The sequence below is a fragment of the Vipera berus genome (genome assembly GCF_964194415.1).
Source record: "Vipera berus genome assembly, chromosome: 2".
Classification (NCBI taxonomy): domain Eukaryota; kingdom Metazoa; phylum Chordata; class Lepidosauria; order Squamata; family Viperidae; genus Vipera; species Vipera berus.
The window spans coordinates 54,425,214-54,449,228 of NC_138203.1; the positions used below are offsets into that span (position 1 = coordinate 54,425,214).

A 24,015-nucleotide genomic window follows, 5' to 3' on the forward strand; every position below is an offset into this window, starting at 1 on the left:
AATAGCCAAGTAAATTTCTAAATAAAATATTTTTTCCTTTTTACATGATTATTTATTGACGTTATGTGGGTTTGAACATATTTCCTTAAACATAATCAGGAATAATATTTAAAGAAGTATTTACTATTGCAGGGATAATTTGTTTAAATGTGCACTTTGTAAGAGTATTTCTAAAAAAAATAGTGCTTCCTGTTTATATTAAGAAGAGTATTGGTTAATATGAAATAGTCATCTTGGACAGATTTCGTATTTATGACTTGTGGGTTTGAAGATGTAATCTACCTTTCTACCAGGCAGTTAACTTCTTAAGAATTTTTATGCTTTATGTCCTTTATGTATAAAACTCATGCCCCTACAATACAGAATTTCAGAAAATATATCCTTCATTTAGAAAATGTCAGTGGTGTTCTTTGATTCCAAGAATGTCTTTATAGAAAATATAATTACCAATTAATGAGGAAGGATTTTTCATTTTTCAAATCTGGAATTATATTACCATGCTTACCTATGGTCAAGTATTAAATACTGATTCAGGCAACTTTAGAATATACTAATATAGTAACTTTGTTTGGATGGACAAGTACTTTAGTACTTTCAGAAACAATTACATTCATTAGAAAATTATGAAATGTAATGTGTAATTTTTTAAAAAATGACCCATTTTTCCATGCCAAATTCTGCTGCAATTGCCATTGCTAAGCAATTCAGTCATATGACATTGTGCTTTACAACCACATCGCTTAGCAATGGAAATTTCACTCCTAATTATCGTTGTTAACCAAAGTCTACCTGTATTCCTTAATTGACTGACAATTTGGAGAAGCTTTTTGACTTCAATAAGATTAACTAAAAAATTTGGTAAGTTAGGAAGTGGTAAACTAGTATTTTAGTATATTGATGATAATGCATCTCTTCCTCCCTTTCCCACTCATAGGTTGTCAAGATGAGAAAAGAAGTGAAGAAAATCAGAGTTTTAACAATTCGGAAACTAACTAGGCATATTGCTAAACTGAAGGGGAAAAAGTAAGTTTAACTCTTTTTGTTATACTTCTATGATTTTTGTATAGAAAAAAATGGGCCAAATATAATTGTGTCTGATTTCTGACCATGTAAGCTGCTGTAATGGTTTTGTATGCTTTTAAAATTTAAAGTACTTGCAACCCTATTTTATGATATTTTGAGAAACATATTTTTCTCCTTATGTGGATGGGTTTACCTTTACTGAAATTTAGATTAAATGTAGCAGTTCTCAAATTTTGTGGTACTTTGGTTTTTTATTGTTGTTAGAAAGAGTTGACTATGGTGGAAATAAGAAATGAGGAAAGGTACTAATGATATGGACATATGCCACCTTTGCTCTGTACTGGTTTAATAATATCTATGACTTGATATGACATAACAAAAAGCAGTATTATTTAAAAATCTGAATGTAATTTTAAATTATATACCAAAGAATTTCATTGTATGAAGACTTATAGATTAACCAAAAATGGAATACAGCAAAAAAAAAAGTTTACTATATGTTTGGAAAGGCAGTGTAGGATTTTAATCTTGGATCAATGAAATTTGTCCACTTTTTGTCTCTGATCTGGCTCTTGTGGTATAATGGAAAGATTGAGTAATAATACATCGTTACTTTATGTGGTCAAAGATTAATTATGTGTTTAAAAATTGGACTGACTTTTTGAATATGTAATAGTGTTTCTGTGAATTACTTGTTTTTCTCTTTTGGAAGGGATTGTTTTTATGGATTTTGTTGTAACAAAGGGGTGATTTTTTCCCCCTGGGTCTATATTAAAGCATAACATGTAAAAAATTATAATGGTCATAAGTGACCTTATTATATATGACATCATATTTTTTAAATTTATTTTAAAAATGACTTTTTACCTTTGACATTAAACATTATACAGTGTGAAAATCTTTAAAGAATAGTAGAGTACTACTTTAGTAGAACACTTCTTATGGAGTTATTTAGAAAGCGATTCCTGTTTGATTGGACTCTAGATATTGCTATCCCAATATATTAAAAAGAAGCAAGATCTAATCCAGGGAACTAGAAACGTAAATATAATGACTATATTCAGATGAAGTATATGGTATGCATTTATCAGAAACTGTTAACACTGACCAGAACATACATTAATTGTAGAACAAGCAGACCTAGACAAATGTCAATTCCCTATAGACAGCAGTTGTATTGTGTCTTGTCTGATAAAGTTAGAAGAGCTACTATGATACATATCTTCTGCATTTTAGGATCAATCATCAATATCAAATAAAGCAGCAGTGAAGAAGTAAGCCAAAGACTAGCACGTGGTAGAGTAGCCATAAAGACCTTGGAAAAGATACTGAGATGCCAGATATGTCTTTACTTACAGAGATCAAAATTGTGATATTCTATGGAAATGTCACTCTATAAAAGCGTAAATTAGAATGTGAAGAAGCAGGATAGTTTAGTTTAGTTTTTAGTTTTATTAAATTTTTATACCGCCCTTCTCCCGAAGGACTCAGGGCGGTGAACAGGGCATATAATAAAAAATACAAAAATACAAAAGTTAAAATAGAATTAAATTAATGCCCAAAATAAAACAATAAAATATACAAATATTTAAAACCCTAAATTAACTCCCCATCAGGCCAGGCCAGCTTGTTCGAATAGGTGGGTCTTTAACCCGCGCCGGAAGGAGCGGAGATCCGGTGCCATCCGGAGCTCAACCGGCAGTTGATTCCACAGAGCCGGGGCGCCCACAGAGAAGGCCCTCCCCCTGGGGGCCACCAGCCGGCATTCTCTGACCGGAGGCACCCTGAGGAGGCCCTCTCTGTGGGAACGCACAGGGTGGAGGGGAGTTGACGCCGGCAGCAGGTGGTCCCCGAGGTATTCCGGACCCATGCCATGTAAGGACTTGAAAACCATCACTAAGACCTTGAACCTCACCCGGAAGACAACTGGTAACCAATGCAGCTCGCGGAGCAAAGGTGTAACATGGGAGTACCGGGAAACTCCCAAGACAACTCTCGCGGCCGCATTCTGTACCAGTTGGAGCCTCCGAGTGGTCTTCAAGGGAAGCCCCATGTAGAGAGCATTGCAGTAGTCAAGACGAGAGGTCACGAGCGCATGAGTGACCGTACACAAGGCCTCCCGGTCTAGATAGGGCTGCAACTGACGCACCAGGCGAACCTGAGCAAAAGCCCCCCTAGTCACGGCAACTATATGATCTTCTAAGGTAAGCCGCGAATCTAGGAGGACTCCCAAGTTGCGCGCCCTATCCACGGGGGGTAAAGACTCACCCCCCATAAAAAGAGATGGAACATTTTGAATGTCCCGGGATGCCGGAATGCACAGCCACTCAGTCTTGTCAGGGTTGAGTTGAAGTCTGTTCCTCCCCATCCAGACCCGAACCGCCTCCAGGCAACGGGACATCACAGCGAGGGCATCACTGGGGTGGTTTGGGGTCGAAATAAAAAGTTGGGTATCATCAGCATATTGATGATACCCAACTCCAAAACCACGAATGATCTCACCCAGCGGTTTCATGTAGATGTTGAACAGGAGAGGCGAGAGAACCGACCCCTGAGGAACTCCACAAACGAGAGACCTAGGGGCCGAACTCTGCCCCCCTGCCAACACCGACTGCGAACGTCCCAGGAGATAGGAGGAGAACCACCGAAGAACCGTGCCTCCCACTCCCAATCCCCTGAGACGCCGCAGCAGGATACCATGGTCGATGGTATCGAAAGCCGCTGAGAGGTCTAATAGGACTAGGACAGAGGAACATCCCCTCCAGAGATCATTCACCAGAGCGACCAATGCCGTCTCCGTGCTGTACCCGGGCCTGAAACCCGATTGGTACGGATCCAGATAATCCGCTTCATCCAGGACCAGAGGGAGCTGGTGCGCCACCACACTCTCAACAACCTTCGCAAGAAAGCGAAGGTTGGAGACTGGACGAAAGTTGTTCAACACAGCTGGGTCCAAGGCTGGCTTCTTGAGGAGGGGTCTCACCACCGCCTCCTTCAAGACGGTGGGGAAATTACCCTCACTCAAAGAAGCAGATATCACCGCCTGGAACCAGCCTCGTGTCCTCTCCCTAGCTGCATAAACCAGCCAGGAAGGGCACGGGTCCAATAAACATGTGATGGAGCTCAGCCTCCCCATAATCCTGTCCACTTCATCAGGGGTCACAGAATCAAACTCCTCCCAGATAACATTGACAAGACCGCCCGTGTCCTGATCGTCAGACTCTGCCCAGCTGGAGTCCAAACCGGTCCGAATCCGAGCGATTTTATCCGACAGATGCTGACCAAACTCCTCGGCACGACCCTGCAAGGGATCCCCCCTCACCTCCTGATTAAGAAGTGAGCGAGTCACCCTAAACAGGGCGGCCGGGCGATTATCTGCGGACGCGATGAGGGTGGAGAAGTAATTACACCTTGCCGCCCTCATCGCTGCGAGATAAGACCTAATATAGGTTCTTAACCGCAACCGGTCGGATTCGGATCGGCTGGACCTCCAGCAGCTCTCTAGGCCCCGTTTCCGACGCTTCATCTCCCGGAGCTCCACGGAAAACCATGGAGCTCGCTGGGATCTGCACCGGGTCAGGGGCCGCAAGGGTACAACTCGGTCCAGTGCCTCAGTGGCTGCCCTTTCCCAGGCTTCCACTAAGGCATCCGCCGAGTTGTGAGCGACGGAGGCAGGTGGGGATCCCAGCGCTGCCTGGAACCCATCAGGGTCCATTAAGCGCCTGGGGCGGTACCATCTGATTGGTTCCGTATCCCCACGGCGGGGGGTGGTAAAACGGAAGACCAGCCGCAGGAGGTGATGATCGGTCCATGACAGGGGCATAATAAATGGAGAGCCCCCACCAAGATCATCCAACCATCGTCCAGATAAAAAAACTAGGTCCAGGGTGTGGCCCCCCTCATGAGTTGGTTCAGAAATTACCTGCGTCAGGTCCATGGCCGTCATGGAAGCCATGAACTCCCGAGCTAACTCAGATGACCCTCCCAGGGATGGTAGATTGAAGTCACCCAAAACTAAAAGTTTGGGGAACTCAATCACCAAACCGGAGAGGACATCGAGTAGCTCAGGCAGGGCTGCCGCTGTGTGACTAGGCGAAACGTACACCAGCAGCAAGCCCAACTGCGCCCCCAAACCAAACCTCAAAAAGAGAGACTCACACCCGACTATCTGAGGGACGATGGTCTCCCGCGGACATAAGGTCTCCCTGATAACTACCGCCACTCCCCCGCCCCTACCTTGAGCCCGAGGCCAGTGTAACGCTCGGAAACCTGGTGGGCAAAGATCAACCAAAGGGACCCCACCCTCTGGGCCCAACCAGGTTTCGGTGACACAAGCCAGGTCCGCATGCTCACCCTCCACCAAATCCCGCACAAGGGGAGCCTTATTAACCACGGACCTGGCATTCAGGTAAACCAGCCGGAGCTCAGGAGGCTGCACATCCTTGCTCCCGGCACCTCGGGGAAGAACCAGAGGGTCGGAGCGCCTCACCGCTTGTAAACAGCGGGGACGGCCCTCCCGGTAACGATACGGCCCTCTGTCCATACGCCTGCTGCCATACCCCAGTGTCGTGGGAATCGGTAATCCCACGACCCGCTCCAGAGCCCCAGATGTAACCACACCCCGCTCCCCCCGAACGCAGTCGGACCCAGGCCTGGCCTGCACCATGGTTGTATGGCCACCCCCCATAGTCAAACAACCATTACCCCCCATCCCTCTCCCTAACCCCCTAAAAAATTTAACTAAAAAATTAACCAGGGGCCTCCTATTAAATTTGGATCGAGAGCCCCTGACCCTACCCGGCCATCTCTCAGGGTCCCAATAATTGGGCCCTTCATTGAGACTGGGAGTGGCAAAAAAGGCGGGACGCACCCAGGAGAGGGGGGCACCCCTGAGGGCGAGCAAGTCCGTGCTGGAGTATCTGTACATAAGTCCAACAAGTCCAGATAAGGCAGTCCCATAATGGAAAAGTCCAGTAGGAGGTTCTAAAGGAAGGGAGTGAAACATTCGGGCCATCACCCAACCTACTGCCACCCGGTTGGGTGCTCCCGGGGGCAGTCCCCAACCCGTCCTCCCACGACAGGTCAAAAGTCTGATCCAGGGGATGGTCCAGAATGTACACCCTGGGTGGGGCATAACCCATAGAGCTCCCACCTCTATGGGAGTGCCGATGTAAAACAAGCCGCTCTCCCACTGCGGCTTGCACCCAGGTCCGTCCCAGTCCAAAGGGGAATAGGGAGGCAGATGGAAAGTTAGTAATTGGCAGTCCACCGGAGCTGCTACGGCCACCGCAGGCCAGATGAAAAAGCACCGACCACCGCCATATCGCTGCCGATGGAACGGGCCAGCAAGCCCCGAAAACGCCGTCGTCGCCATCACCGTCGGAGGCCGGAACAAGGCAAACGAAGCAGCAGCACCGCCGCCATCGCCGCGGTCGTCCTCTCCACTGCCCAAGGCAGCCCGAGGACGCCGTCACCGTCGCCACCTCCGCCGCCGGCAGCGGCCCGAAAAACAGTACCAGGGACATCCCTGCCACCAAGCTGACCAGCGGTCGTCCCCTCCGCCGTCGAAACGGCCCGAAGACGCCGCAGCCGCCGAAAGCGGCCCGGGGCAGGTCCAACAGAGAAATCCCCGCTGCCGCCGCCGCTGCCGCTGCCATCACCGCCAACACGGAAGCGCCAAAATGGAGGCGCCGATCAGCTGGAGCTCCAAGCTCCAAGGCCACCGCCGATCAGCTGGAACTCCGAGGCCGCCGCCGATCAGCTGGAGCCTCAGAGACGCCGCCGAAAACCGCCGAGAGCCGGCCAGAAGCAACAGCGTCGCCCGAAACAGCAGAAAACGCCGTCACCACCAGCTACAACCCCTCAGGAGCAGCCCGAGGCAGCCCGGAGACGCCGAGGCGAAGCAACCCGGAGACGCCGAGGCTGTAGAAACCGGCAGGCCGAGACCGAACACAGCAAACACAGCGGCAGCGCAGACGAAGTAGATGGAAACAGCGGGCGAAGCAGTAGACGGAGCAGATGAAAACAGCCACTCATAGACGGGAGAAAACCAACAGCAAGCTACCTCATTCTTTGCCTCTGGAATTAATAGTCCAAATCCCCTACCCAGGGGCCCAAAGGGACCCCTGAGGGGCTCCCAAGGGACGCCCAACAACTGGAGCTCGCGGAGCTCAGCCCAACACGTCCGCCATCTTGATTGTAAGTATGATGCCTTTGAAGTTTGGTATTGGAGAAGACTCCTGAGAATGCCATAAAGGTAAAGGTAAAGGTTCCCCTGCACACGCGTGCTAGTCGTTTCCAACTCTAGGGGCCGGTGCTCATCTCCGTTTCAAAGCCGAAGAGCCAGCGCTTGTCCGAGGACGTCTCCGTGGTCATGAGGCCGGCATGACTAGACGCCAAAGGCGCACGGAGCGCTGTTACCTTCCCACCGTAGTGTTCCCTATTTTTCTACTTGCATTTTTGCGTGCTTTTGAACTGCTAGGTTGGCAGAAGCTGGGACGAGTAAAAGGCGCTCACTCTGTTACGCGGCACTCGGGATTCGACCCGCCAAACTGCCGACCTTCTGATCGACAAGCTCAGCGTCCTAACCCACTGAGCCACCGCGTCCCTTGAGAATGCCATAGATAGCCAAGAAAACAATTAAATGGATTGTTCAACAAATCTTCCACAGTTCTTACTAAAAACACAAATGATCAAGTGTAAAGTATCTTACTTCAATAAGATAGGTCCTGTTGAAGTTAGTCAAACTAGAAGACCTGAAGGACCAGGTTAGGGACAGATCACTGAAGGAAAATCTATGTGGCTGCTAACAGTTGACATCAATTTAATCACATATAATCAGTGAATCATGTACAGATGATCCTTGTTTTATGATCAGTTGCTTAAAGACCATTTCAACTTACAATAGATTTAAAACTACTTATGACCCATCCCTTAAGTTAAGACTGCCACACCCTCTTGTGCGGTCACGTGATTACATTTCAGGTTCCTGGCAACCACCTCACATTTATGATCGGTTGCAGCATCCTATGGTTATGTAATCACAATTTGTGATGTTTTAGGTGTTTTCAAGTAGAAAATAGCAGAAAATGCGCATTGGATATGCTGGATTTGCTTAATGATTGCAGTTGCTTGATTTACAACCATGTAAACATGGTTGTATAATCAAATCATACCACATGGCGACCAGTTTAGCAATCTCAATGGCCAAAATTCTGGACTCAATTGTCATAGTAAGTCAAGGACTATCTGTATTGTTACACACAGTATATAATAGCAAGCATTCTTACAGTTTTTAACATAGCTTATTTTATTGCCTGTAAAACAAAAATGTACTAATTGATAGATGATAGGAGCTGTGGAAAGCATTTAGATGGCTTTTCAGAGCACTGCTCCACGTGACAAAGGTTGCATCTTTCTCAGATCTCCAAAGGTAATGCTGTGATCAAAGTATTTCTCTAAATGGTTTAAGAAAGGGGAGGGCATAGAGGATAAATGTTTGTGATAACATACAGTATGTACACACATTAATACAGTATGAAGTACATGCCTTTCTTTTTCAGGGGTACTGAAGAATCAGTGTTGAAAAATCACAGACGTGCACAGAGATTACTAGAAGAAATTCATGCCATGAAGGTAGTGCCATGCCTATTGTAAACAGCTCAAATTGCATGCAATTTAAATTGTACATATATTTTTGAAACTTTTGGTTTTCAAAGCTTTTTAATTTAAGTGAGTTTGGTTTTAGCTCTTACATATGCCAGGTTTGTCTATAACTATTATGTCTGAGAAAGGACCAGACTGTAAATTTGATGAGATACTGCTGTAAATTAAATTTATTGTTTATTGGTATAATTGTCAAGGTGATAGTCCCATTTGAAGTGTTCCAGAATTACATTTTTCCAACATTAGTATGAATCTCAGATTCAGTTCCTGAGGTAAACGGTTTCGTTAAGTGCTGCTGCTGCTTGAAAGCATGGATGGCCATTACAGTGGGTGACATCATAGTTCTTAGTCTGTTTCTTGCCAGCTCCTTAACATTTTTGTGTGGTGCTGTCACTACTCTAATGCACAAAGCAGCAACTGACAAAGTGGATTGAAACCATAGCATTTTTTCCCCTAAGCTAAGGCATTCATTAGTTTCTGCAAGTCTTTTATTTCCCTTACACAGACATGATGGGCCATTAAAAGTCGGCAAGCCCTCAGCAAACATTTTTATAGCAGTGAACTGTTAATTATACAGTGTATTTGTATAATACATCAAAATATAAAAATAATCTTTCAGGTTTACCCTTTTGATTAAACTGCAGTAATGTTCTTTTTCCTTAATTTTGTGTCACAATTAGATATTTAGCTTTACATACTAATCCTTGCAAATATTTCAAACTGAGAAATTTTAACCGGATTAATTAATAATAGATTAAAACAGTCTCTTCAAGTTTGTACTCTATAGAATTAGTTAAAAATGTGTGGAATAGCTTTCAAAACAATACATACTGAGGACTTTATATACTTATCATGCTTGAAATTTCCTTTTTATATATTTTTATATAATGCCTTACCACCCAAGCAATAGAATGGAGCTTCAAGTCTTTCCCTTTTAGATGTCCTTTCCCCAATTCAACCAATTACATGTAAATACAGGTAGTCCTTGCTTAGTGAAGCTAATTGGGACTTGAATTTCTATTGCTAAGCAATATGGTCATTTGGTGTAATATCACATGACTACATTGTTTAGCAACAGCAGTTTCAGTTGTCTCACTTGTGGTCATTAGGCCAGGAACGTGCCATTGTTAGGACCTCAGACTTCTCTTGCCTTGTCATGTTTGCCTTTGCTTCAGTTCCCCCCATCTATGTCTCCCCATCTCTGCTCTTTTTAGCCACCCCATGTTCCATCACTCCTGCTGTCCTGCACTCCACTGCCCGTCACCTTGCATTCCACCCTTCATCCATGCCACTGTTGTTGCATCATCTGACCTTTGGTCTTTTTTTCCTCCCACTACTGAGGTGCATCCAACACGTTGCAAAGCATCTGCTAGCCACATGTGGCTGTCTCAAAGTGGCATGCAGCATATCTCACATACTGTATAGCTAGCAGCTTCCTTGTGGAAGGCTAGGCTAGGCATGTCTGGTCAACAACAGGAGGAAAAAGATGGCAGAGGTCAGCTGGTAGAGACAAGGGAACAGGGCACTGGGGGAGGTAGACTATAGGATGGCAGGGGCAGAGGACTGTAGGGCAGTGGTGGTGCAGGGCATCAGGGGCAATAGAAGACAGGAGTCTAGGGCAGAGTGCAAGACTGTGAGGACAGCAAAAGTGGCAGAATGTGAGGCATCCAAAAGGACAAAAATGGAAGAGAGATAGGTGGATGGGAAGAGTTAAAACATACCCAGTGATTCTAAATTTGGGTGTGCTGCCAAGTGCCCAGGTTTTATTTATGTGACCACAAAAGCATTACAACAGTCACAATTTTGAGAACCAGGTATATCATAACTTCAGCAATGTCATAATTTTAAACAGTCATTGAATGAATACTCATTAACCAAAGACTACTGGTAAGCGCTTTTGTTATCTGGAGAATTTTAAGATTTATCTCTACTATTGTTACTCATTGGGCAGGTATTTATTTATGGCCTGCTTTTATTGTTTTTATGAATGACTCAAGACAGCAAACAGTTCATCTTTCTATTTTCCCAATAACAACCTTCTGAGATGGGTTAGGCTGAGAAAAAATGACTAGCCTAAATTATTGACAGATTTTTTTTCCTGCCTTTATTTTATGTATATTTTATTTTGTATGTCTATATCTGTGTATGTAACAATTACTGAAATATAAGAATGCTGCTAGCTATTATTTTTATTAGTGATTCTCCAAAATTCTATTGGAGCCCAAACATTTTTTTAAAAAGTAAAAAAAGCACATGTATCTATCTCCGTTGCTATTATTCCATGCTGCTCATTTCAAATTGGCTTTGAGCAACTGATGTTTTACAGCATGCCAGTTTCTGATATTTTGTTTAAATCAGATATTTAAAAGCATGAGTACACACCAAAAGATTATGTTAGTTGCATCTAGCATTAAATATGAAGAGCTATTGAATAGTTATTACTGTATTTAAAATGCATGGATAAATTTCTAGTCTCTTGAATATTTATGTTACCCTCAGTTTGCCATCCAAAGGATATAATTTATATTTAACTACATCACATTTACTCTTAAAAATGCATTGCAACAAAGTGAGTTGGTATGAGAGATCCCTTTCAAAACTACTATTAGTAAGATTTTTTATAAAATATTTAGCATTACTTATTTAAACCTAGAAATGCTCTTTGTGAGGAAACAACACAGTAAAAATATGAGCTAAAAATATGGTTGAGAAAAATTGGGTTAATTATTTTCAGGAGTTCTTGAAGCAGTTGGAACAGAAAATGTTTATAGTTTCTTCAGACTTTATTTCATCAGAACTCTATGAGACATTTGTATTAAAATACCAGGAACAAAGAACATTATGAACCTAGCTAGAGAATGGTTTTAATAGAATTTGCTATTAAATGTTCTCAGTTAGACTTCATGGATAATCGTTTAAACTATTTCAGAGTATATTCATATGTTAAAATATAACATTTAACACTAGAGTGTGGCACTCCTAAAAAAACAAAACTTCCTTGTTTGTCCCTTAAGCACTGTTGAGAAAATGAAAACTAATCATTGTTGAACCCCTCCCCTCTGGAAATAAATATTCTCTCATTATTTTTAATTGAGGTTAAGGAATTTCCCACTATTGATGTTAATGGTACTTAAAGTTAAAAAGTGACATTTATAATCGCTGTCTTCAGTTAGAATTTGAAATAGATTAAGTATATACTACAGGCTTGCAGAATCATTATTATTTTTTAAAGTAAAATTTATGAATCTTCAACTTCTGGTAACTACATGAAGAAATCTATAGAGATCTTTGGATAAATATACAACAACCAGTATTTACCTTTTTCTGGTTATTTATAGTATATTTAGTTTGGAATTTTCAAGCTAAGCAAAAGCCCTGCAAAAAGTTCAATTCCATCCCCACCCCCAAATAATGACTATTCTAGTAATTTGGGAGGGTGAATAACTGTGAGCAAATTAATTTCTCATTTTAGAAACAATGGTTTATATTTAAGGGTGGATGATCTTCTGTGGTATACAAATATAGACTTGCACAGATACAAATATTTGTGATCTACAATAGTCAGCTAAGGATTAAGTATCTTAGTGGTCAGGATTTCAGATTAGTATGTAACTTTTAACTTACCTTTAAAAAAAAACAGATAGTAAATGAAGAATATTTCCTTCCCAAAATCAAAGGACACTGATTTTAATTTATTAATTTATTTGAGAGATAATTAGGGAATACTATAAGGAAAATGAGTAGGCCAGAACCCCCCACACCTTGTAGAATTCCAGGAATGAGCCAGGAAGTTTGTGGATCAAGAACGCAAATATAATTGGCAAGTATTGTAATCTTATATTCACCTGGAAATCTATATTCCTCTACATATTTGTCAGCAACACTTTTAGCCAAAAAATTGGGGTTATTTTTTTATGTTCATGTTAGACACTAAGCACAGCTCATATGGTTACAGCTACAACAAACTTAATTTGTGTGTGTGTATGTGTATGTATGTGTGTGTGTGTGTGTGTGTGTGTATATATATATATATATATATATGTTTCAAATGTTAACTATTAGATTACCTTGCTAGGCCCCAAACATGGGGCAAATCTTTATTTCCTGTTTTCAGCCTATCTTGAAGGCTATCAAACAGGCAGTAGTCACACCGGACAATTCATATATTTGTGTAAATTACTAACAAAGAATTAAAGGGAAACTGAGATGCATTTCTGACTCCTTAGTCGTCCTCAGCCAGCTATACCCTTCTGAGATTCGAACCTGGGCTGATTGCATACAAGGCAGTGTTATTTGCCTCTAAGCCACAAGGTCCCTCTCGCTCTGTTAGCTTTTTTCTGCAAGGGAAGATATGTTTCAAATGTTAACTATTAGATTACCTTGCTAGGCCCCAAACATGGGGCAAATCTTTATTTCCTGTTTTCAGCCTATCTTGAAGGCTATCAAACAGGCAGTAGTCACACCGGACAATTCATATATTTGTGTAAATTACTAACAAAGAATTAAAGGGAAACTGAGATGCATTTCTGACTCCTTAGTCGTCCTCAGCCAGCTATACCCTTCTGAGATTCGAACCTGGGCTGATTGCATACAAGGCAGTGTTATTTGCCTCTAAGCCACAAGGTCCCTCTCGCTCTGTTAGCTTTTTTCTGCAAGGGAAGATATGTTTCAAATGTTAACTATTAGATTACCTTGCTAGGCCCCAAACATGGGGCAAATCTTTATTTCCTGTTTTCAGCCTATCTTGAAGGCTATCAAACAGGCAGTAGTCACACCGGACAATTCATATATTTGTGTAAATTACTAACAAAGAATTAAAGGGAAACTGAGATGCATTTCTGACTCCTTAGTCGTCCTCAGCCAGCTATACCCTTCTGAGATTCGAACCTGGGCTGATTGCATACAAGGCAGTGTTATTTGCCTCTAAGCCACAAGGTCCCTCTCGCTCTGTTAGCTTTTTTCTGCAAGGGAAGATATGTTTCAAATGTTAACTATTAGATTACCTTGCTAGGCCCCAAACATGGGGCAAATCTTTATTTCCTGTTTTCAGCCTATCTTGAAGGCTATCAAACAGGCAGTAGTCACACCGGACAATTCATATATTTGTGTAAATTACTAACAAAGAATTAAAGGGAAACTGAGATGCATTTCTGACTCCTTAGTCGTCCTCAGCCAGCTATACCCTTCTGAGATTCGAACCTGGGCTGATTGCATACAAGGCAGTGTTATTTGCCTCTAAGCCACAAGGTCCCTCTCGCTCTGTTAGCTTTTTTCTGCAAGGGAAGATATGTTTCAAATGTTAACTATTAGATTACCTTGCTAGGCCCCAAACATGGGGCAAATCTTTATTTCCTGTTTTCAGCCTATCTTGAAGGCTATCAAACAGGCAGTAGTCACACCGGACAATTCATATATTTGTGTAAATTACTAACAAAGAATTAAAGGGAAACTGAGATGCATTTCTGACTCCTTAGTCGTCCTCAGCCAGCTATACCCTTCTGAGATTCGAACCTGGGCTGATTGCATACAAGGCAGTGTTATTTGCCTCTAAGCCACAAGGTCCCTCTCGCTCTGTTAGCTTTTTTCTGCAAGGGAAGATATGTTTCAAATGTTAACTATTAGATTACCTTGCTAGGCCCCAAACATGGGGCAAATCTTTATTTCCTGTTTTCAGCCTATCTTGAAGGCTATCAAACAGGCAGTAGTCACACCGGACAATTCATATATTTGTGTAAATTACTAACAAAGAATTAAAGGGAAACTGAGATGCATTTCTGACTCCTTAGTCGTCCTCAGCCAGCTATACCCTTCTGAGATTCGAACCTGGGCTGATTGCATACAAGGCAGTGTTATTTGCCTCTAAGCCACAAGGTCCCTCTCGCTCTGTTAGCTTTTTTCTGCAAGGGAAGATATGTTTCAAATGTTAACTATTAGATTACCTTGCTAGGCCCCAAACATGGGGCAAATCTTTATTTCCTGTTTTCAGCCTATCTTGAAGGCTATCAAACAGGCAGTAGTCACACCGGACAATTCATATATTTGTGTAAATTACTAACAAAGAATTAAAGGGAAACTGAGATGCATTTCTGACTCCTTAGTCGTCCTCAGCCAGCTATACCCTTCTGAGATTCGAACCTGGGCTGATTGCATACAAGGCAGTGTTATTTGCCTCTAAGCCACAAGGTCCCTCTCGCTCTGTTAGCTTTTTTCTGCAAGGGAAGATATGTTTCAAATGTTAACTATTAGATTACCTTGCTAGGCCCCAAACATGGGGCAAATCTTTATTTCCTGTTTTCAGCCTATCTTGAAGGCTATCAAACAGGCAGTAGTCACACCGGACAATTCATATATTTGTGTAAATTACTAACAAAGAATTAAAGGGAAACTGAGATGCATTTCTGACTCCTTAGTCGTCCTCAGCCAGCTATACCCTTCTGAGATTCGAACCTGGGCTGATTGCATACAAGGCAGTGTTATTTGCCTCTAAGCCACAAGGTCCCTCTCGCTCTGTTAGCTTTTTTCTGCAAGGGAAGATATGTTTCAAATGTTAACTATTAGATTACCTTGCTAGGCCCCAAACATGGGGCAAATCTTTATTTCCTGTTTTCAGCCTATCTTGAAGGCTATCAAACAGGCAGTAGTCACACCGGACAATTCATATATTTGTGTAAATTACTAACAAAGAATTAAAGGGAAACTGAGATGCATTTCTGACTCCTTAGTCGTCCTCAGCCAGCTATACCCTTCTGAGATTCGAACCTGGGCTGATTGCATACAAGGCAGTGTTATTTGCCTCTAAGCCACAAGGTCCCTCTCGCTCTGTTAGCTTTTTTCTGCAAGGGAAGATATGTTTCAAATGTTAACTATTAGATTACCTTGCTAGGCCCCAAACATGGGGCAAATCTTTATTTCCTGTTTTCAGCCTATCTTGAAGGCTATCAAACAGGCAGTAGTCACACCGGACAATTCATATATTTGTGTAAATTACTAACAAAGAATTAAAGGGAAACTGAGATGCATTTCTGACTCCTTAGTCGTCCTCAGCCAGCTATACCCTTCTGAGATTCGAACCTGGGCTGATTGCATACAAGGCAGTGTTATTTGCCTCTAAGCCACAAGGTCCCTCTCGCTCTGTTAGCTTTTTTCTGCAAGGGAAGATATGTTTCAAATGTTAACTATTAGATTACCTTGCTAGGCCCCAAACATGGGGCAAATCTTTATTTCCTGTTTTCAGCCTATCTTGAAGGCTATCAAACAGGCAGTAGTCACACCGGACAATTCATATATTTGTGTAAATTACTAACAAAGAATTAAAGGGAAACTGAGATGCATTTCTGACTCCTTAGTCGTCCTCAGCCAGCTATACCCTTCTGAGATTCGAACCTGGGCTGATTGCATACAAGGCAGTGTTATTTGCCTCTAAGCCACAAGGTCCCTCTCGCTCTGTTAGCTTTTTTCTGCAAGGGAAGATATGTTTCAAATGTTAACTATTAGATTACCTTGCTAGGCCCCAAACATGGGGCAAATCTTTATTTCCTGTTTTCAGCCTATCTTGAAGGCTATCAAACAGGCAGTAGTCACACCGGACAATTCATATATTTGTGTAAATTACTAACAAAGAATTAAAGGGAAACTGAGATGCATTTCTGACTCCTTAGTCGTCCTCAGCCAGCTATACCCTTCTGAGATTCGAACCTGGGCTGATTGCATACAAGGCAGTGTTATTTGCCTCTAAGCCACAAGGTCCCTCTCGCTCTGTTAGCTTTTTTCTGCAAGGGAAGATATGTTTCAAATGTTAACTATTAGATTACCTTGCTAGGCCCCAAACATGGGGCAAATCTTTATTTCCTGTTTTCAGCCTATCTTGAAGACTATCAAACAGGCAGTAGTCACACCGGACAATTCATATATTTGTGTAAATTACTAACAAAGAATTAAAGGGAAACTGAGATGCATTTCTGACTCCTTAGTCGTCCTCAGCCAGCTATACCCTTCTGAGATTCGAACCTGGGCTGATTGCATACAAGGCAGTGTTATTTGCCTCTAAGCCACAAGGTCCCTCTCGCTCTGTTAGCTTTTTTCTGCTAACCTTGTGGCTTAGAGGCAAATAACACTGCCTTGTATGCAATCAGCCCAGGTTCGAATCTCAGAAGGGTATAGCTGGCTGAGGACGACTAAGGAGTCAGAAATGCATCTCAGTTTCCCTTTAATTCTTTGTTAGTAATTTACACAAATATATGAATTGTCCGGTGTGACTACTGCCTGTTTGATAGCCTTCAAGATAGGCTGAAAACAGGAAATAAAGATTTGCCCCATGTTTGGGGCCTAGCAAGGTAATCTAATAGTTAACATTTGAAACATATCTTCCCTTGCAGAAAAAAGCTAACAGAGCGAGAGGGACCTTGTGGCTTAGAGGCAAATAACACTGCCTTGTATGCAATCAGCCCAGGTTCGAATCTCAGAAGGGTATAGCTGGCTGAGGACGACTAAGGAGTCAGAAATGCATCTCAGTTTCCCTTTAATTCTTTGTTAGTAATTTACACAAATATATGAATTGTCCGGTGTGACTACTGCCTGTTTGATAGCCTTCAAGATAGGCTGAAAACAGGAAATAAAGATTTGCCCCATGTTTGGGGCCTAGCAAGGTAATCTAATAGTTAACATTTGAAACATATCTTCCCTTGCAGAAAAAAGCTAACAGAGCGAGAGGGACCTTGTGGCTTAGAGGCAAATAACACTGCCTTGTATGCAATCAGCCCAGGTTCGAATCTCAGAAGGGTATAGCTGGCTGAGGACGACTAAGGAGTCAGAAATGCATCTCAGTTTCCCTTTAATTCTTTGTTAGTAATTTACACAAATATATGAATTGTCCGGTGTGACTACTGCCTGTTTGATAGCCTTCAAGATAGGCTGAAAACAGGAAATAAAGATTTGCCCCATGTTTGGGGCCTAGCAAGGTAATCTAATAGTTAACATTTGAAACATATCTTCCCTTGCAGAAAAAAGCTAACAGAGCGAGAGGGACCTTGTGGCTTAGAGGCAAATAACACTGCCTTGTATGCAATCAGCCCAGGTTCGAATCTCAGAAGGGTATAGCTGGCTGAGGACGACTAAGGAGTCAGAAATGCATCTCAGTTTCCCTTTAATTCTTTGTTAGTAATTTACACAAATATATGAATTGTCCGGTGTGACTACTGCCTGTTTGATAGCCTTCAAGATAGGCTGAAAACAGGAAATAAAGATTTGCCCCATGTTTGGGGCCTAGCAAGGTAATCTAATAGTTAACATTTGAAACATATCTTCCCTTGCAGAAAAAAGCTAACAGAGCGAGAGGGACCTTGTGGCTTAGAGGCAAATAACACTGCCTTGTATGCAATCAGCCCAGGTTCGAATCTCAGAAGGGTATAGCTGGCTGAGGACGACTAAGGAGTCAGAAATGCATCTCAGTTTCCCTTTAATTCTTTGTTAGTAATTTACACAAATATATGAATTGTCCGGTGTGACTACTGCCTGTTTGATAGCCTTCAAGATAGGCTGAAAACAGGAAATAAAGATTTGCCCCATGTTTGGGGCCTAGCAAGGTAATCTAATAGTTAACATTTGAAACATATCTTCCCTTGCAGAAAAAAGCTAACAGAGCGAGAGGGACCTTGTGGCTTAGAGGCAAATAACACTGCCTTGTATGCAATCAGCCCAGGTTCGAATCTCAGAAGGGTATAGCTGGCTGAGGACGACTAAGGAGTCAGAAATGCATCTCAGTTTCCCTTTAATTCTTTGTTAGTAATTTACACAAATATATGAATTGTCCGGTGTGACTACTGCCTGTTTGATAGCCTTCAAGATAGGCTGAAAACAGGAAATAAAGATTTGCCCCATGTTTGGGGCCTAGCAAGGTAATCTAATAGTTAACATTTGAAACATATCTTCCCTTGCAGAAAAAAGCTAACAGAGCGAGAGGGACCTTGTGGCTTAGAGGCAAATAACACTGCCTTGTATGCAATCAGCCCAGGTTCGAATCTCAGAAGGGTATAGCTGGCTGAGGACGACTAAGGAGTCAGAAATGCATCTCAGTTTCCCTTTAATTCTTTGTTAGTAATTTACACAAATATATGAATTGTCCGGTGTGACTACTGCCTGTTTGATAGCCTTCAAGATAGGCTGAAAACAGGAAATAAAGATTTGCCCCATGTTTGGGGCCTAGCAAGGTAATCTAATAGTTAACATTTGAAACATATCTTCCCTTGCAGAAAAAAGCTAACAGAGCGAGAGGGACCTTGTGGCTTAGAGGCAAATAACACTGCCTTGTATGCAATCAGCCCAGGTTCGAATCTCAGAAGGGTATAGCTGGCTGAGGACGACTAAGGAGTCAGAAATGCATCTCAGTTTCCCTTTAATTCTTTGTTAGTAATTTACACAAATATATGAATTGTCCGGTGTGACTACTGCCTGTTTGATAGCCTTCAAGATAGGCTGAAAACAGGAAATAAAGATTTGCCCCATGTTTGGGGCCTAGCAAGGTAATCTAATAGTTAACATTTGAAACATATCTTCCCTTGCAGAAAAAAGCTAACAGAGCGAGAGGGACCTTGTGGCTTAGAGGCAAATAACACTGCCTTGTATGCAATCAGCCCAGGTTCGAATCTCAGAAGGGTATAGCTGGCTGAGGACGACTAAGGAGTCAGAAATGCATCTCAGTTTCCCTTTAATTCTTTGTTAGTAATTTACACAAATATATATATATATATATATATATGTATGTATGTATGTATGTATGTATGTATGTATGTATGTATGTATATTTGTTGTTAAAGTTATGTGGAAAATACAAATGAAAATAAAGGTAATTGGAAAATGGTAAAGAGGAAGAGAAGGAAAATAAAAGTGAGGGAAGACAAAAAAGCATTGACTTCCAACTTTTTTCAGCTCAGTAAAGTATAAAATAGAATTACAGCTTCAACTTTCCCCACTAGTTACTAGCTATTTCTGTAACAGCAAACTAATCAGCAAAACCCAAGTCAAGATGTCATATTTTTCTGTCTCAATCACAAACTCCAGAAAAAGTTTCCGGGTAGAAACAAACCTGGATATATTCTTTCACTAATGAAAATAGTCAATTTTGCCATCTCTACTAGTTCCATCACTTTTTCCACCCATTCTTCAATCGTGGGTTTTGACGAATCTTTCCATTTCTATGCTTAACGTATACAATAACAAAAGTTCCAAATCTTTTTTTCCAATCCCTTACCCAATAATATTAAAAGAAAGCTTCAGGTTTTAGTTTTACGTTCATTTTAAGATTCTTCTGCATTATGACATGAATCTGGCCCCAATATGTATTTGCTTTATCAAGGCTAGATATTTATTTTAAAGTTATCTACTAATTTCAGCTTTAAGTTTCAGATTTTTTTCTTTTATCCCTGAACATATTTAGCTTTAGCTGCCACTTTCTTTCTCCTTACTTATTTTTCTAAAGTTTTATCTCCTGAACATTGGTTAGCTTTAATTTACAGAAGTCAGCCATATTTAAGCTATCAGGTGTGGAAATTAAAGGAATAAATTAAAGGTAGCAAACACAGTTTGTCAATTTTTTCTGTCTTTTGGAGGAGGATACTCCAACCCATGCGTGCCTTTAGAGATCTGAGTGGCTGATCTGTTGGATGAGCTTTTTTTTCTTTTTTCTTCCAACACTTGTGTGTATTTATGTATATATTATATGTATATAATGCATTTTAATTTTTTTACATTCTGTTCTATTATATGGTCTCTATAATTTTCACTTTATTGAATCAATATTTAAATCCATCAATAAGTAGATCAGCCAAGGTTGTTGAAGGGGGTGTGTGTGTACACACACACGCACACACACACGCACACATACACATACAAACTACTATACTCACTTCTTCATATGATTGGTCTCTGTCATAAATTATTTTTTTGTTTAATGAATTAGTGGAATAAAGCAAGTGAAAAAATGACTCCATTGAAGGATTGAAAAATGTATATTTGGGGAAAATAATTTAGGAGTGAAAATGATCCTTATACTCTTTATCCCCCCCCCAAAAAAATGAAAAAGAAACTGGGAGTGCTGTGAAGAATGCCAAAATGGGAAAAGAGCAATTTTGTGGAAAGCTTCCCCAGAACTGGATATAAATGAACACTGACTGCAATTTTGAAGAAGATGATAAAGACAGCACTTCAAATGAAAAAGAGAAGATACCATCACAAGTAAATGCTGACTTTCAAAATGGGAGTATTTTAGGAAATAGAACATTCAAACATTATAATTTTGGCTTCTTTGGTTGCCCTACTGGATAATGTTATGATCTAGCTTTTTCCTTTTGCATAATTTAGTTTTTCTAGAGTTGATAGCCAAATTACTTTCCTGCAGTAGCTAGCAAAGAGCATTTTGAAGAACTACTGTTTTTAACATTACCACAAAATTGCTATCTTGTTCACTGATGGTTGCATCTTAAGGGGAAGACATTAAATTATGATTCTTCTATTTGAAATAGTTTCTTTAGTGATTTTGTCTAAAGAGCTCAGATCATAATTTCCAGTTTAGAGTTTAGTCTGAAGTCATTACATCATTTTCTCTTGGTGACTTCTTAAATGCTAAGTAAGTGTACAGCATAAAATCCTTAATGCACTTTTGCAGTATTTATGGAGTATGATCCTATGTGTAGCTTTCCCTGAGTTTGGTGGGGTTCAATATATAGTTTCTTTTTCTGCTCACCTTTTTCATTTGTTGTTGTGCCAGATATTTAAACCTATGAGCAGAGACTCTCTTCTGTTTTTAAATAAAGGTAAAAGTAAAGGTTTCCCCTGTCCAGTTGTGTCCAATTGTAAGGGACGATGCTTATTTCCATTTCTCCACTGAGGGAGCCAGTGTTGTCTGAGGACATTTTGGTGGTCCTGTGGCCAGCATGACTATATGCCACTGAAGTGGTACCTATTTATCTAGTCACATTTGCATGCTTTCAGATTGCTAGGTGGGCAGGAGCTGGGGTGAGTAACGGAATTCATCCTATTGCACAGCTCTCAGATCTTAAACCTGGGCTGTCAGCTTTTCAGCTGACAAGTTCAGCATCTTAACTGCTGAGCCATCATGTCCACAAGTCGTTGAGCCATTGCACCCTCAAGCTTCTATACCCGGAGATCAGGGACTTTGTCATTTTTGATTCTGGATGAGGTAGCACTGCCCCAGAAAGACCCTGTCCACAATTTGGGTGTTCTCCTGGGCTCACAACTCTTTTCAAGGAACAGGTTGCAGTCGCGATTAGAAGAGCCTTTGCACAACTTCATATTGTGTATCAGTTGTGGTCTTTCCTGGACCAGGATTCCCTCACTCAGTCTTTCAGTCCTTAATCATCTCATAATTGGGCTATTGTAATGCACTCTGTAATGGGGCTACCTTTGAAGAGCATTCAGAAGTTGTTGCAGAATGCGGCAGCGGGGGTAGTTTTGTGGGCTCCAAGAATGTTCCCTCTGACACCACTGCTCCGCAAGCTGCACAGTTACCAGTCTGCTTCCAGGTGCAATTCAAGACGTTGGTGATCACCTTTAAAGTCATTCATAGCATGGCTCCAGGTTACTTGAGGGACCATCTCACCCCACTGGGATTGGCCTGTACCATTCATCCCAGCAGAGGAGGCATGCTGTAGGTCCCATCAATATTCTGGCTGGTGGGGTCCAGGAGTAGGGTCTTCTCTGCTGTTGCTCCTGCCCTCTGGAACATCTTGTATCCCGATGTGAGGTTGGCCCCAACCCTCCTATCTTTGTAAGGGCCTAAAAATGTGGCTGTGCCATTCAGCTTGCAGCCCCAGTGAAGGATCAGCACAATGGAGGTGGTTGATTGACTAATAATGGGTCCCACTTCCCCCCCCACACTCCCCATGTGTCTTTGGTTTTAAAATTTGGTTTTAACATTTTTGTTTTAACTAAGATGTAACTGTAAGTCACCCAGAGTTACCCTATAGTAAAATGGGTGGCCAATAAATTTTATAAATAAATAGAATAAATTATTACTGTTACTACGCTAACACTATACCTGGATGTTTCTGATGCTTGATTGATTGATTGGACTTATATGCCGCCCTATCTCCCGAAGGACTCAGGGCGGCTAACAACAATAAAAGACAACGATACAAAAGTTAAAAGAAATTAAATAAACAATAAATAAGTTAAACTAAACAATTAAAAATTAAAAACATTTTAAAAAACCCTGTCGTCAGTCCAGGTCAGCCTGATGAAAAAGGAATGTTTTAAGGCCGCGGCGAAAGGACCGGAGATCCGGGGCCATCCGGAGCTCAAGGGGGAGTTGGTTCCACAGGGCTGGCGCTCCCACAGAGAAGGTCCTCCCCCTGGGGGTCGCCAGCCGACATTGTCTAGCCCAGTGTTTTTCAACCTTTTTTGGGCAAAGGCACACTTGTTTCATGAAAAAAATCACGAGGCACTCCACCGTTTTCCACACCGTTGGACCTCCCCACGGTCGCTACACGAATGGTCGTAAGTCGAGGATGGCCTGTGTTCTCAAGGGGTTGGACTAGATGACCTCCAAGGTCCCTTCCAACTTCATCTTCTTCTTCTTCTTCTTCTTCTTCTTCTTCTTCTTCTTCTTCTTATTATTATTATTATTATTATTATTATTATTATTATTATTATTATTATTATTATTATTATTATTAGCCTCTTTATTTTATTTTATTTTGGGGCTTTTGTTTGTTTGTTTTTGCTGTGAAGGAAAAGGAAAGCTTGCATTTCTTTTTAATTTATCTTTCTGTATTTTCTTTTTTCCCTTTTCTTTCTTCCTTCCTTCCCTCTCTTCCCTCCCTCTCTTTTCTTTCTTTATCTTCCTTCCTTCCTTTCTCTCTCCCACTTTCTTTCCCTCCCTCTCTCAATTTCTTGCTTTCTACTTGTTGTGGAAACTGGAAGCTACTTGCATTTCTTTTTAATTTTTCTTCCTGCTTTTTTTCCTTCCTCCCTTCCTCTCTCTCTCTCTTTTCTATTTTCCTTTTTTTTCTTTCTCCCTCCCCTTCCCCCTTCCCCCTTTCTCCTTTTTTCCCTTCCTTTTTTCTTTCTTTCTCACCTTTACCATCAAAAGCACTTCACTCCAGAGGGGGGGGAACCCCAAAGGTTTTTAATTGCTTTGGTCCAAAGGACATTTTATTATGCAACGTATCAAAAGGACAGGCTAAAATAAAATCAGCCATGTAATTTTTCAGACGCAAGCGAAGCCTCCAAGAGCGAAACGGTCAGATCCCTCTATTTCGGGCTGGGGCGAGGGGTCGCGGCGAGCAACCAGGCAGCTGACCAGGCGGGAGTCTC

At 41.7% G+C, this 24,015-nt stretch overlaps 1 protein-coding gene across 2 annotated transcripts in view; it reads left to right on the top strand.

Moving 5' to 3' along the window:
• SRFBP1 (serum response factor binding protein 1) overlaps positions 1-24,015 on the top strand; it is a 55,278-nt gene that overhangs the window by 14,483 nt on the left and 16,780 nt on the right. For both annotated transcript variants that reach the window (XM_081318406.1, XM_081318407.1), the window contains exons 2-3: positions 935-1,023; positions 8,586-8,658. In XM_081318406.1, the coding sequence (XP_081174532.1) occupies positions 935-1,023; positions 8,586-8,658 (162 nt within the window). The remainder of the gene's footprint in view (positions 1-934; positions 1,024-8,585; positions 8,659-24,015) is intronic.